The sequence below is a fragment of the Haliotis asinina genome, chromosome 10, assembly GCF_037392515.1.
Source record: "Haliotis asinina isolate JCU_RB_2024 chromosome 10, JCU_Hal_asi_v2, whole genome shotgun sequence".
Lineage (NCBI taxonomy): Eukaryota > Metazoa > Mollusca > Gastropoda > Lepetellida > Haliotidae > Haliotis > Haliotis asinina.
Genome location: NC_090289.1, coordinates 49,779,425 through 49,792,988, shown reverse-complemented (window position 1 = coordinate 49,792,988; position 13,564 = coordinate 49,779,425). Strand labels below are relative to the sequence as shown.

At 42.1% G+C, this 13,564-nt stretch overlaps 1 protein-coding gene across 1 annotated transcript in view; it reads left to right on the top strand.

Annotated features, from left to right (window-relative positions):
* Positions 1 to 4,923: 4,923 nt before the first annotated feature.
* LOC137299024 (major facilitator superfamily domain-containing protein 6-like) overlaps positions 4,924 to 13,564 on the top strand; it is a 36,463-nt gene continuing 27,822 nt past the window's right edge. Inside the window, exon 1 of the mRNA XM_067831497.1 lies at positions 4,924 to 6,615. Coding sequence (XP_067687598.1) covers positions 5,001 to 6,615 — 1,615 coding nt within the window. The 5' untranslated portion in view covers positions 4,924 to 5,000. The remainder of the gene's footprint in view (positions 6,616 to 13,564) is intronic.

The window sequence follows — 13,564 nt, the reverse complement described above, 5'->3', positions numbered from 1 at the left end:
GCAGCTTTGTTTAGATGGCACATCGATCTGCGTAATAGAATATGTAATTAGGAGGATACAGTGTCAGCCTTACGTGGCGCTGTCGTCTGTCACGCCAAGTTAGCGGGCATACTAGACTTATTTGACTGCAACAACCACTCAGATCCCGACACTAAAGCAAGAACACGTCTGTCTTTAATGTCGGACATAATTGCTCTGTGTCAGTTGTTTCGAGACCACTGGTGTCAATTACATTTTTCGTATGACTGGAAAGAGTTGTGTTCGCCAAGGAGTCTATATGCGAACCCTGATATTGACAAGTTCTGTAGAACATATGCATTGCGCGCGTCTGCTCCTTTTAGATTTAAGATTCCAGCTAACTTATCCATCAAGGTGAATCAAAGGAGAAATGTCTTCAGTCATCTGCAGGCACAGCACGTGTGTTTGCCACCATAGATGTTTCAGTTCCACAAGTCACTAATTACAACGCCCGAAGCTTCACTTAGAAACAAGCTTCAGTTCCAGACGCTGTGTAAGTCAGATCGACATACACTCAGACCGTCTTACTGGGTGTCACATGTCAAACACTTGCAGCTGTGAACTCGTGTACAAAAGATGAAATTGCATGTTTAATATGGCCAAATACTGACTTACAGGACCACTGGTACACACACTCAATAATCACATATTAGAATGAATAAATATATAAAGTTGCAGATGTAAAAAACGAAGATTTATACGTTTACATTTTATTTTGATAACGTAGAATGATAGAACTTTGTATGAAGATGACAGCTTCATAGGAGCCAACACCAAGAGCTTCACTGTTAAATTTATTAGACGGATGAAATGTTGTGGTACGATTTTAATGAAAGGCTATGACTGTCAAATTGTCCTGTCATATTGTATCAGATTGCTTGCAAATATTATGCATAACAATGAGCTATTCAATGCTAACACGGTGCCGCTGTGTTAACTCATCCTCCCTGTGTATTTTGTTGATTCCTGTCTCCCGATACATCCTGACGACAAGCAGCCAATGGCTTGAAAAATTTGTGCTCCAGTACACCGTTTTGCGTATTCCGTTGTTACTCGGCCAAATACTTTGGTAGTCTTGATGGATGGGTTTAGTTTTACGCCCCTCTTTGCAATATTCCAGCAATATCACAGAGGGAAACACCAGAAATGGGATTCACACATTGTTCCCAAGTGGGGAATCAAGCTCAAGTCTTCAGCGTGACGAGCGAACGCTTTAGACGCTTGACTGCCCACGGCCCCTTTTGGGTAATTTGATTAAAAGTAAAGGTTGCTGTATCATCTGCAAAAGACGCAACTTTGTGTGACGGACTCACTGATCATGCGTTCGCCAGCTCATCACGGGAAAACTATGCGCTCACCCATCAATCCCTCACCAAGGGTAAAGCCCGGTATACCCTGCCCGATTGTATACCAGCCATTTTACTGTAGTAATAATGCTTGTCGTAAGAAGCGACTAAGGGGATCATGTGGTCAGGCTCGCTGACTTGAGTGACTCATGTCATCGGTTCCCATTTGCATAGATCGATTATCATGCTGTTGATCAATGGATTGCCTGGTCCATCTAAGACCGCCGCCATATAGCTGGAATATTGCGGCATAAAACTAAACTCACTCACTCCCCAATATGCACAATACCTTATCTTGTAACTGCTTTGTTCTCAAATACCATCCACAACTCTTCAACAAGTAAATACTGTTTTCTCACCACAATCCACTATTACACAAATATACCGAGAATAAAAAGTTAAGAGCCAGCCTATTTCAAAACTAAGATGTGAAGCTATGGAAATGTTAGGCTGAACTAACTGGGAAGACCAATCCATATTTTGAGAAGATTCATCTGGAAACTGATTTAGGAATGTCATAATCATGTGTGTTTACAATTAAAGGAAATTCTGTTTTTTAAATCAAAATAACAGTTTTCCAAAAGCGTATACGTCCTGTTGAAAGTAAAAGATAATTTCCATTATGGTTTTGTTTTTAACCTAAAAGTCCTTAACTACATTATTATTGCTCGTTTATTTCTGAAAGATTTCCTATGAGCCAACCTATATTTTTGCAAAATATACTAGGTGGCGCTTAACTTGTTATTTACGGTACGCCATCCACCATTCTTCGTTCATTACCAACTATTTGGGATTCGTCAAGGGACGTACAGTAGCGTGATGTCTCACGCCGATATTATAACACCTGAATTAGTCGTGACCACTACAGACATTACTGTGCATTATCTTAACAAAGTGCGATATTTGTCCATTCATATATATCACGGCGCGTAGAATGCATGTGTGATAAAGGTATCAGAGTGAATGTGTGAGTGAGTATGGTTCCACGCCGCTGTTAGCAATATCCCAGTAATATCACGACTGTGGACCTCAGAAATTGGCTTCACACATTGTACTCATTTTGGGAATCGAACCCGGGTACCCGTGATGAGCGGACGCTTTAACCAAGAGGCTACCCCACCGCCCAGGCAAAGGTCTTTGAGGTATCGATGAATACATATAATATACCTATGCTGACAACTAGGATCTGCACTGTGACTGGCATCTAATTCCTACCGTAAGCTAGCGAAGACTGGCATGGAAGACAAATTATCCCAATACATGCAGTTAGACGGAAACACATATGGTATTGTGTTCTATCTCGGGCTTACAGAAGAACTTCCCACAATATCCCGTAATGGATGTAACGTGTTAATAATCTTGTTAAAATTTTTAACATAAAATCAATTGTAAAATGTCACGGATGGCTACTTGCGATACTTGCTATCTGATTGACGTGTTCATTCAAACACATAATAATGGATCTTACTAATTCAGGCAATGTTCATGGTTCTACGCGCTGAGACATATTAAACACACACGCCTGTGCTAAATGTCAAAATTCATATAACGTCTTGTGTTGCCATGACATATCTACCACTACTCACACTAAACCCTCCAGGTCATTATTCCACGCTGTTGGGGCGTTTATCAAATAAGCATCTTCACAATAAATACATTCAGTGGTGTAAAAATGAGCATGATCTTATTTGCTCTTTTCGTCATTGCCATATCTCGTGAGGTCGAGCAGCGGGTTGTTCCTTTATTGATGAAGCTTGTCGAGACACAATCAATAGACCCAAGGCGCAAAAAACTTCACTTCTTGTAGTTGGTAACACCACTTTGTATTAGCAGTGAAAGACTGTGATAGACTAGTCTCAAGAGGGTCAATTTACAGGCATGTGGGTTGAGGGTCATCACACAGGCTTGTGGCTCTCACTGTGTTTCAGGGTATTACTTGTGGGCACTCACGGAGACATTGTTTTATGGGAATAATTTTCTCATATCAGTTGAGACTGAGCTGGATGGATAAACTCTTAGTAGCTGCTTGGGCATATCAAGGTGGCCTCCTCACTCGTAGGTGGTCGTTAGAATTGTGAAAAGCTGGAAAGGGATCGAGCAGTACACTCGTAGGGTGGGCGTGGGATTTGGGGTATTGTAAAGATGCTGGATATATTTGGTAGTGCAGGACCATATATTTAAAAGTAAGTATCAATTATAAGTGATAAAGACTAAATGGTCTAATTTCGACATATATATCTTGTAGAAATGTTGTTATCAAACAAAAGTGTTTTTCAGTAGCCCGAAGCACACGAAATTCGACTACCAAATAGTCGGTCTCCACGGAGACATGAAGTATAGTAGCAGCCTATCACTTGACTCATTAGACAAGGATGGGAAACATAAAGTATGTTGAATGTGGTTCATCATTCATTCAGTTACATAGGTATCAGAATTCTGAGATTATTGATACAGGCTATGTAAGACACATCGAGTCATTTGATCAGATAACATCTGTATATTTCGTCGATCGAGATACAGAACAAACAATGATACAATCTTGATAACGTAAGCTTGATAGGAGATCAATGTTTGCGCTGTGGGAATTGAAGAATGTGGTTCTTAAAGTAAGAGTGAGTGAGTTCAGTTGCACGCCGCTTATTAGAAGTGTATATTACGACGGGGACACCAGAAATGGGGTTCACACATTGTGCCCCTGTGGGAAATCGATCCTGGATCTTCGGCGTACGAGCAAACGCTGTAACCACTAGGCTGCCCCAGCGTCCCCTTTAAGGTAAGACAAAACCGTACAAAATAATTTTTTGCTTAGTGCCTAGTGCAGACTTGATGAACTTGATGATAGCTCTAACATGTCGTTTCATTTGAGATGTACGTAACCGCTACACTATATTCCCATTAAAGGGACATAAGCTATCACAAAGACCTACAGCATTTCCTGGTCACACGCCATCCTGCAGAAGCAGTCCCCTGTTTATGTACCAGTACTGTGCGCTTTGATAGTATTCCACAGTCGGCAAATATTCAAAAGACTTTCATCCATGTTTCTACAAACTGAACTGAAACCCAGTTACATGCTAAGTAACTTGTTTTCTTCTTCGACTCGTCACCCTCTCAGGTCGACGGATACCACTTCAAATCCATTTCCGTCAGCCAAATGTTACACCCAAACCATGTAGTATACATACATAGAGAGGTCTTTCTGCCCAACAGAGCGTGAGCTTCCCGCCAAAGTCTGTATCGATCTGCTGTAATTGCGGAGTGGTTGTCGGTACCAGGCTTCTGTCGCGGACCACCATCACTGGAAATAGCTCAGTGGATTATTGGTAAATACCGCCCCGGCCGTGTCTTGTGCTGCAGTTTAGGCAAGGCAGAGCTTCAGTCAGCAGACATCGGTGCAGAGGTGCTCTTGTTGTAAGATGACTCTTTGACGTTCCACTCTACAACTCTGTAGTGACTGAAACTGTCGTCTGCTTGTTAGGTCTGTCCAGTGTACTGTTGTCGACGTCGTTCGAAGAAGGCGGGTAGACTGGGAGGATGCTGAGAAGTACTAGTATTACAAGTTAAACCAGTCTACATTAATTCGGCGTTGATCGCTAGATCAGCCCCTTAGGACATTACTCAAATCGCTTCAACAAGATGGCGACTGATTTCGACGCTGAAGAAACTCCGGCGTCTGAGGGCTACCCCCAGCCCACAGAAGACCGTGAGTACCAGCATACCGCCAAACGTCTCAATTCCGGCCCCCCGAATCCTGCACGACCTCGGGACCTCATTGACACTTTATTTACTGTGGTCAACAGGGATTTACTCATATGCAAACTATTTTATTTCTTCTTCTTCGGAGCATTTGGCTCCTTGTTTCCTTTACTTGCCATATATTTCAAGCAGCTTGGTATGAACCCATCACAGAGCGGTGTCCTTATAGGATTTCGTCCTTTCATTGAGTTTCTCAGTGCGCCTTTTTGGGGTGGTATCGCAGACAGATACAAACGTGCAAAGGAACTTCTACTCTTCTCCTTGTTTTGTTGGATCATCTTTACCTTGGCTATAGCCTTCGTGACTCCCCCTGCTGAACGATGCATCAACAACAACGGCACACACGACATCCTCATCACACCACTGGGACGTGAAAGACGGGAGACATCCTTCCACTCTGAGGAACACCTTGGTATGGCTAGGAACCTTTACACCTCTCAACATGACGAGAAGGAGAGCATACTAGTGATGCGTCATAGACGCGGGACAGGTGAGAGCCCCCGCCGACTTGACCATACAAAGTACGCTAATGCCAATGAGTCTGACGTTAAAGGTCTGTTGCACTCGCCCTTCAGCACTATCGTTTATCGAGAAGACGAAGTCCAGGAAGTCTTCTTTATTCTTCTGCTTCTTGTTGTTATTGGAGAATTCTTCAGCGCACCTGCCATAACATTCGCTGATTCTGTCACTCTAGCTGTTCTGGGTGATGACACAGAAAACTACGGAAGGCAAAGAATGTTTGGATCGCTTGGATGGGGTTTAGCTATGTTCTTCGTGGGTCTTGCTCTGGATCACTCCACCACCTTCCCTCAACATCCCTGTGGAACCCAACACCATGCTGAGAAGAACTACGTGGTTTGTTTTGCCGTGTTCACTGTGCTCATGAGTTGTGCCTTCATTACGGCCTTGCAGTTCCGATTTGATCACCAAGGTCAAGGTCGTGAAATAGTTCTCTCTCAGATTACTATGAAGGTGAAGGACAAAGTTAAACAGACAATAACAGGCATTAAGAAAATTGACAGAGAGAGACTTATTGAAGAGGATGACGATGATGCATACTTCCATGCAGAAATTGAGAAACAAAAAGCTCAGGAGCTGGAACGACGCCGACAACAAGAATGGCAGCAGCAGCAGCAGCAGCAGCAGCAACAATCAGACAGACCTCTTCACATAAGTCTTGGGAAAGACCATGACATGGTAACTGATGCCTTAAAGGCGCCAGGAGCTGTGGCCCCCGGGGACTATGACTACTCAGGAGATCCCTTCATGAGTAAATGGATGACAGTCATCAGGATGCTGGGAACATACAAGTACATCTCCGTTCTTTTCATCGCCTGGTTTATGGGCTTTGGGATCGGCATCATCTTCACATTCCTGTTTTGGCACCTTCAGGATCTGGGAGGCAGCCCCACACTCTTCGGCTTGGCGTCTGTCATCAACCACATATCAGAGCTTCTTGCCTACTTCATGAGCACCAAGTTCATCGCTTCATTCGGTGAGTAGGACTTTGATATCAACCAAACAAGTTGATCAGTTTACCAGAGTTGTGCTATGTATCTCACTGTTGTTGTTTAAGAAAGAGACCCTACCCGTTCTTGAAGACCCGACCTTAACCCCAACAATACAAGCCATTAGCAGCTGATTATTACATGCCATGCACTCAATCGCAGTACGCAGGAAAACGTTTCCCATTTGTAACTGAGATCCTTGAATGAATGGTAAACCGCCAGTTATTGCTAAAGGACAAATAACCTGTTGATCTGGCTGCATAGAGACTTCCACGCAGCCCATGGCCATCTAGGTCGCGTTGATAGATCCCGTCGTAATTTACGAACGTGAACAAACAGCTTCGTTTAATACCATTATGGATTTTTAGCATTTTCGATTACCTGGTTTGTGAAATAGGCTAATTCACGTTGCAACCGAGTCGTTGGCAATGGTAATCAATATGGACAGACTGTCATCGATACAGGTGCTGCTACGCCATCTATAGGACGTGTTTTGCCACGAACCTCCGCGGTAATTAGTTGTACAGTGCAAGTTGTATAATCTAACGATACAAATGATGTTGTTTTGTAGTGCAAGTTGTATGGTTTGACGATACAGGGAATGTTCTTAGGAAAATGTACGTTGTATAGTCTGACAATTCGGATAATGTTGTAAACAAGCTGTAAAATGTGGCAAAAGTTGGATATTATTCAGCAAATAAAAATGTATAATGTGGCGTGATGTTAATATTTTCAACAGTACAACGTTTTGAGTGTGGCCAGACCGACCTTGACCTTGACCTTGACGATTCCACCAGTAATGATTAAACATGAACAGATTACCGTCTGCCGGCAGCGTCAATACTAATCCGATTGAGCCGTATCATGCAGTGGTGTTTTATAGCTTCATCTGAAATAGTGACAACACTATGTCGAGTTTCAAATAACGCGACATACAAAACGCTTTTAGTGAAGCCATGCTAAGTACTGGTATACAAATTAACACTGGAACTTGACAGAGCTTTACGAATGCAGTAGTATCTCATATTTTGATAGAAAGTGACTTCGAGATAAAACAATGTCACATACAGTTGTAGCTGAAGCCGAATAAGACACGCATTTGTATCAAGTTTGTGATATAAACGTCAATGTTAAGTCATACTGCGTTAAATTATCACATTCCTCAGGTCCACGCGCCTCTTTTACCGTCAAACAGCTGGAGGTAACGGTTGACGTCAAGTTTAAGTGATACAGAGATAACAATTTGCATGTGTTACCTCACCCGGGACAGATAGTCAAAATTACATTCACTCATTTAAAGAGGACAAAATCAATTAACTATGAGACTGACCCATGAGGTTCGTCTTTAATCTCGTGAAAATTACATCGCACTTTTGCGGCGAAGCAACCAAATATTGTGTGTCATTGGACGGCGAAAAAGCGGCATTGATTTCATCATAGGCCATCTCAAGGATGATCTCATGAGTGATGTCATGAGTGATGTCGTGAGTGATGTCATGTTCGTGATGTGTTTGTGAAAATGATAGAAATTAGGCGGGAGAACGTCAAGACGACACGTAGTGCTGTATCACAGACATGTCAAGATATACCCTACCCATCAAAAGTTTAGCTTCACTAAACGCACTCACTATATGTTATGTGTACATATATGGTGACATCGAAAATGAATATCTCAACTTACTTAGGATAAAATAATGCAATCTTTATGTAGTTGAAATGCCCGAAGATCGTACATCAAATTGCTAAAACCACGTGCAAATAAGTGAACAGCTGCGTTTTCGTGTAAACTTTTGTCAAGAATTTGCCAGTTTTCACCAATTTTCATGTCATGTGACTGGAGATGATTTACAGTTGTGCTATCCTTCAACAGTGCATTGTGGGGTATGCGTATGTCTCTGCATATAGACCTATATTTTTTCGGACGGTAAAGCAGGTTGCGTCACAGAAACATTATAAATACTCTGATGTTGGCTTGTGTTTAAGTTAAAGTTGTCTTTACGGATTACCCGAATCCTTTACAGGAAGACCCCGTCTTTAATAAGTCGATGATGTGTTTTATCATTACTCATGCGTTAATCGAGAACACAATAACGAACTTTCTTAGGCATCGGAAACCAGTGTATGGGATTTAGTTCCAGAATGGAACGTAGAAGTGTGTAACAGTTTAAATTTTGCAAAAAATTCTTGGATTATTTATATTGTCAAAGCGTTTTTGTTGTTGGTATGACATCCCTTGCCATTCTAATGTTCTACATACACTCATTACCCTCAGGTCAGGGTTCCGATTTTTTTGTGAAAAAAATCCACGATATTTCCATAAATCACTCTGTCCTAAATAAAACCGTATCGTAAATACAGCTGTCCATTCACACCTCTTTATGAGAAGATGGCAAAATAAAAATGAAACATTAAGCGTAGCAATTTGTTTTTACTCTTTACTTCTTATTGCCTAGAATTTTAGAACTACGTGTATTGAAGTATTAAAGCAAGTATTCACACTAATGAAACTAATCCAGATACACGTGGCGGCGTGGCCCTTGTAATACCATTAAGATTTACAATTCTGTTGGATGCGACCATCCCCACCCCCATCCCCCAAGATTCTTCCTGGATTGTTAAAATTCAATGATATTTCCAAGATATTTCCAAAACTGGAAATTTCCAGGTTTTCCAGTTCTTGTGGGAACCCTGCAGGTGCTTGTCATTAAATAGAGGTCGAACACTTCAGCAGTTCAGTTCAGAAAAAAACACAGCCAGTTACATTCTGCAGCACAGATAACTGTCCTGATCCTGTCAGTCACCACCCTGTAAAGCATTGAATATTAAGGTTGCCTGCAACAGTGTTCCATCTGTATCACTGCTGACTTTCTGATGGAGTTCGGTGAGAGAAAACTGTGGTTGTAATCGGAAACAGCGACCCCTACCGTGGAAGTAGGCTCTGTGCTGGTGACAGGTGTGATTATTCCATGTCAGTAATTATTTGGTAAATACAAAATGTCAGCGTCACAGAATAACCAGTCTCCAATATCTGCTGAAATAGATTCATTTGGCGTAAACTGCAAACTATATGTCATGATGAAAGTAATGAGAGTAAATCACCCGAACCCCTGATGATACCAGGTCTGCGCGGAGAGAGTGTCGAGTGTCGTGTTCTACAGAGAGCAATGGTACATGGCAACTCGCCCTTTCTTTGATTCAACAATCGCGCCGTATCACTGCATGCTGTTTTCTATCAACACCCTAATACTATAGCCGATTCCTCCAAGAGGCGCATGAATTGTATAACCATTGCTTTGAATCGGTCTGTAACAGTTTGAGTAATGATTGAATCAAGGACTGGTGTTTCTACTTAACGGAGTGAAGTGAGTAGTGAAGATGTGGAAAGGTTTCTCTATCCAAGGTTTCCGCTGTTTGTATCCCATCGATTGAATACTTAATTGCCTAATCCAGAACGCGGCAAAAACAGGCCAGGAGATCGATGCGTCAGTGTGCATTATCTCGCGCCATAGCGAAGTATGGGCTTCCGTGACCAAATGTGCTTTTTCAAAAGCCAGGATGGACCTTGGTGCCACACTGCAGATGTAGAGGCCGAAGTCTGTTTTGACACCCTGTGTAATTGTGAAGAAAATATACAACCCAGCACCTTTCAGAAGGCAAACAAACGACTTGTGTTTGAAAGTCTACACTTGTTGTCAGTTGCCATGTCAGAAGTGAGAATTATTGGTAGACATTCTGTTAAGCAGTCACGGATTATCTTTCGACGGTACGCAACGTTAAATGCCTCCTTACGTGGATGTACCGGAGTATGTGTGTATAGCTGCGAGAACTTTCAGTGCAATGAAAAGGCAGCTTTGAGAAGAGGATAATATCGTGCTTACCAGAGTGCTAAGTCCTCATTACAAAGAACAGGGCCATGTGGAATTACGAGTCCCTTAGGTCCACTGGCCTCTGAATATAATTTTAATAGTAACAAGTAATCCAGTTTAAACTGAGTCCATGTGAGATTGGAGATGCTGAATGTGGGGAAATCGGGATATAGAATCTAGGGCTCTGAATAGGCTGTTTCCTCCAACCCGTGCTTGTCGTAAGTGGCCACCTAACTGACCCAATGGTCTAACTCGTTGACGTACACGTCTGTTGTCATCCTACCCCGATGTCGTGGACCGTACCTCACTACATCTCTGATTGCTTTGGTCCAGACTCGCGTATTTACATATACCGATATGCCATCGACATGTGTCTTAAACACAATGACGACAAGAATAAACAATAAACAAACAAACATAAAGTCAACTTAGATCCCTAGGGAAATACATGACTGTAATCAGCCACGACCGTCATGTTATACACTTTATGGAGCGTGTTATTGATTAAAAGGAGAATGTCAAGCAAGAAAACCTTTTGAGACCTCATAATCTTGAATGTGCATTACGCCATCAAGTCTTTTAAGAATATCTGTCGCAGACTAATAACCAGCTCTGCAATGCCCAGCGCTTGCAAAGAGCTTAAAGATGGTGATGAATAAGTAATGCAGTGTGACTTGTCTCCCGCAATCAGCTGTGTTTTGAGCTGAGATGTTGTCTTTGGGGACGGCCGGGACGGCATCATGATGTTGTAGGTGTTCATGCGATTTACACCAGCAACTGATGTTACATGCAAACATTCGAGGACAAAAGGTAGGTGATGCCCTTGTGTTAAAGTACTGTTCCTGGTCACACACCCTTGAGTTCACCTGCACAATGTAACCATCTCGCTACGACATTTTAACTCGCATACCCCAACACAGACTTACGACATTCGTAGCGGTGATAACAGTTTGTTCAATCGGGCTCTAGAATGGAGTTTGCGTGTTACGCCGGTGTCCCCAGGCAATATATAGGTGGTTTTCTTGAGTTCTGCAACCACACGGAGTGGCAGCTGCGTGAGGTTACAGCGCCGGACCAAGGTCCCAGGACAGTGATAGTCTTGTGTTATGAGATTGTTAGGAGCCAATGCGGTGGTGGTGTTCTTGTGTTAAATGCTTGTTTCGGTGTTTCGGGCCAATGCCAAGGTCACCGTCAAGTGTCAAGGGACGGTTCCAGGCGATGCATAGGTGATGGCCTCGTTATAAAATATAATATCGGGTCAATGTCAAGTTTATGGTCTAGTGTCAAGGTGATCTAGTCTTAAAAGATTGATCTGGATTAATGAGAAGGTGATGGTCTAGTTCTATAAACGCCATTTGACGTCATCTGACTTTAAACCAGTTCAAATGCTGCAATAGCAAATTCGGTGATTTTATTTTCTCATAAATGTTTTACACTGTGCGAAATTCGAATCCTTGACTTGTCGTTGACGCCTTTTCAGTTTCAACCACTTTCTGAACTGTTCCATTCTGGAATGGTATTTGTTCTTGGTCATCTAAATCACCATTAACGGATGTGTGCAACAGCATGCGAACAACTCAAACAGACAATTTTCCTTCTATTGTTTTGAAAGCTGATACCGGGTGAATATTGTCCAGTGTTGTTTGACAAAGCGCCAGTCAACACCAATTCCAGGTATGGGTCAACTCTCTACAAGGGAATTGGACATATTTTCGTAACTAACTATTTATTCTTAAGTGCAAAACTCGGTTAATACGTTACATTAAACTCTTTTTTCATGAATTTCAAACCCCTTCTCTCCTTACCTGCGAATGTCATGAAAACCTCAGATGAATCCTTAAAATTATAGCATTACTTCAGACGCATAAATTTATTTAATTCTACAGTTACGAAAGTAGTATTAAATCATAGTCCTGGGGCGGATACCTTGTCGATGTGAAGTGAAGACCGTTTGACATTCATTTCCTAAACCAGAATGCGCATGTCCCATGCTTGTCGAAGAAGCAACAAACTGGAGCACGTGGTCAGGTTCGGTGACTTGGTTGACACATGTCATCGTATCCCAACTACGTAGATTGATGCTCATGCTGTTGATCACTGAATTGGCTTGTCTAGACTCAGTTATTTAACTTATTTAAAGACCACCGCTGATAGCTGAAATGTTTGCTGATTGTGGCGTTAAACAACAAACAAACTTACCAACCAGTCTGGCAGGATATGCTCACCCTATGGTGCCTAGTCGGAATAGCTGAACAGACTCTCATGTATTTCTCCTGCAGCTGGTTATGAAAATATATGAAGAAGGCAGATATTGAAGACCTGGGCATGCTGCTCCATTGCACATTATTCCCTTAGTTTCATCAGAGACTCAGAAGTAACTGAACAGATGCCTTCCAATCTTTATGGTATAAATATTTAAATGAACTCTCGGACTTCCTCCAGACACCATTGCCCTTGTACAGTTGGTATGACACCAATATTAGTGTTAAGATGAACTAAGGGCCTTTAGCACATCACAGATGGACCAGTATACACCAGGAATATTTCATTTACCTCGGGGTTACCATAGACAACATTGAGTACGTACCGTGTGCTTCAGTCCACATGAACTGTGTTCAGGGAATAGCGAGAAAGGGTCATTCGTAGGAAATACAAAATCTATTCCAGAAACTACTCGAAACTGCTAATTTTGTCACAAGTAATATTTTCAACTAAATTGTTCCCTGAGCAAGGTGGGTGGCAAGAAAATTGTTCGTCTGACTTTGGTGATGCATGGCATCAGATTCTTTTTCAGTCAGATTGATGCTCATTACGTTAATCACTGGATTGTCCGTTCAAACTAGGTTATATACAGGCGACAGTCATATATTGTAATATTACTAAGTGTGGCCGAAAATAGGTCTAATATTTCCAATATACTCGCGCACCGAAACGGGGAATTTTTGGCACCATGTGGTACCTACTTGGTATTCTCATGTTAAACCAAATGATGACATTATTGCAGTCTTAAGCATGCACCACTTACTTTCTCTGGCGGAGGGACACATGACATAGCTTATCATTAGCTAAA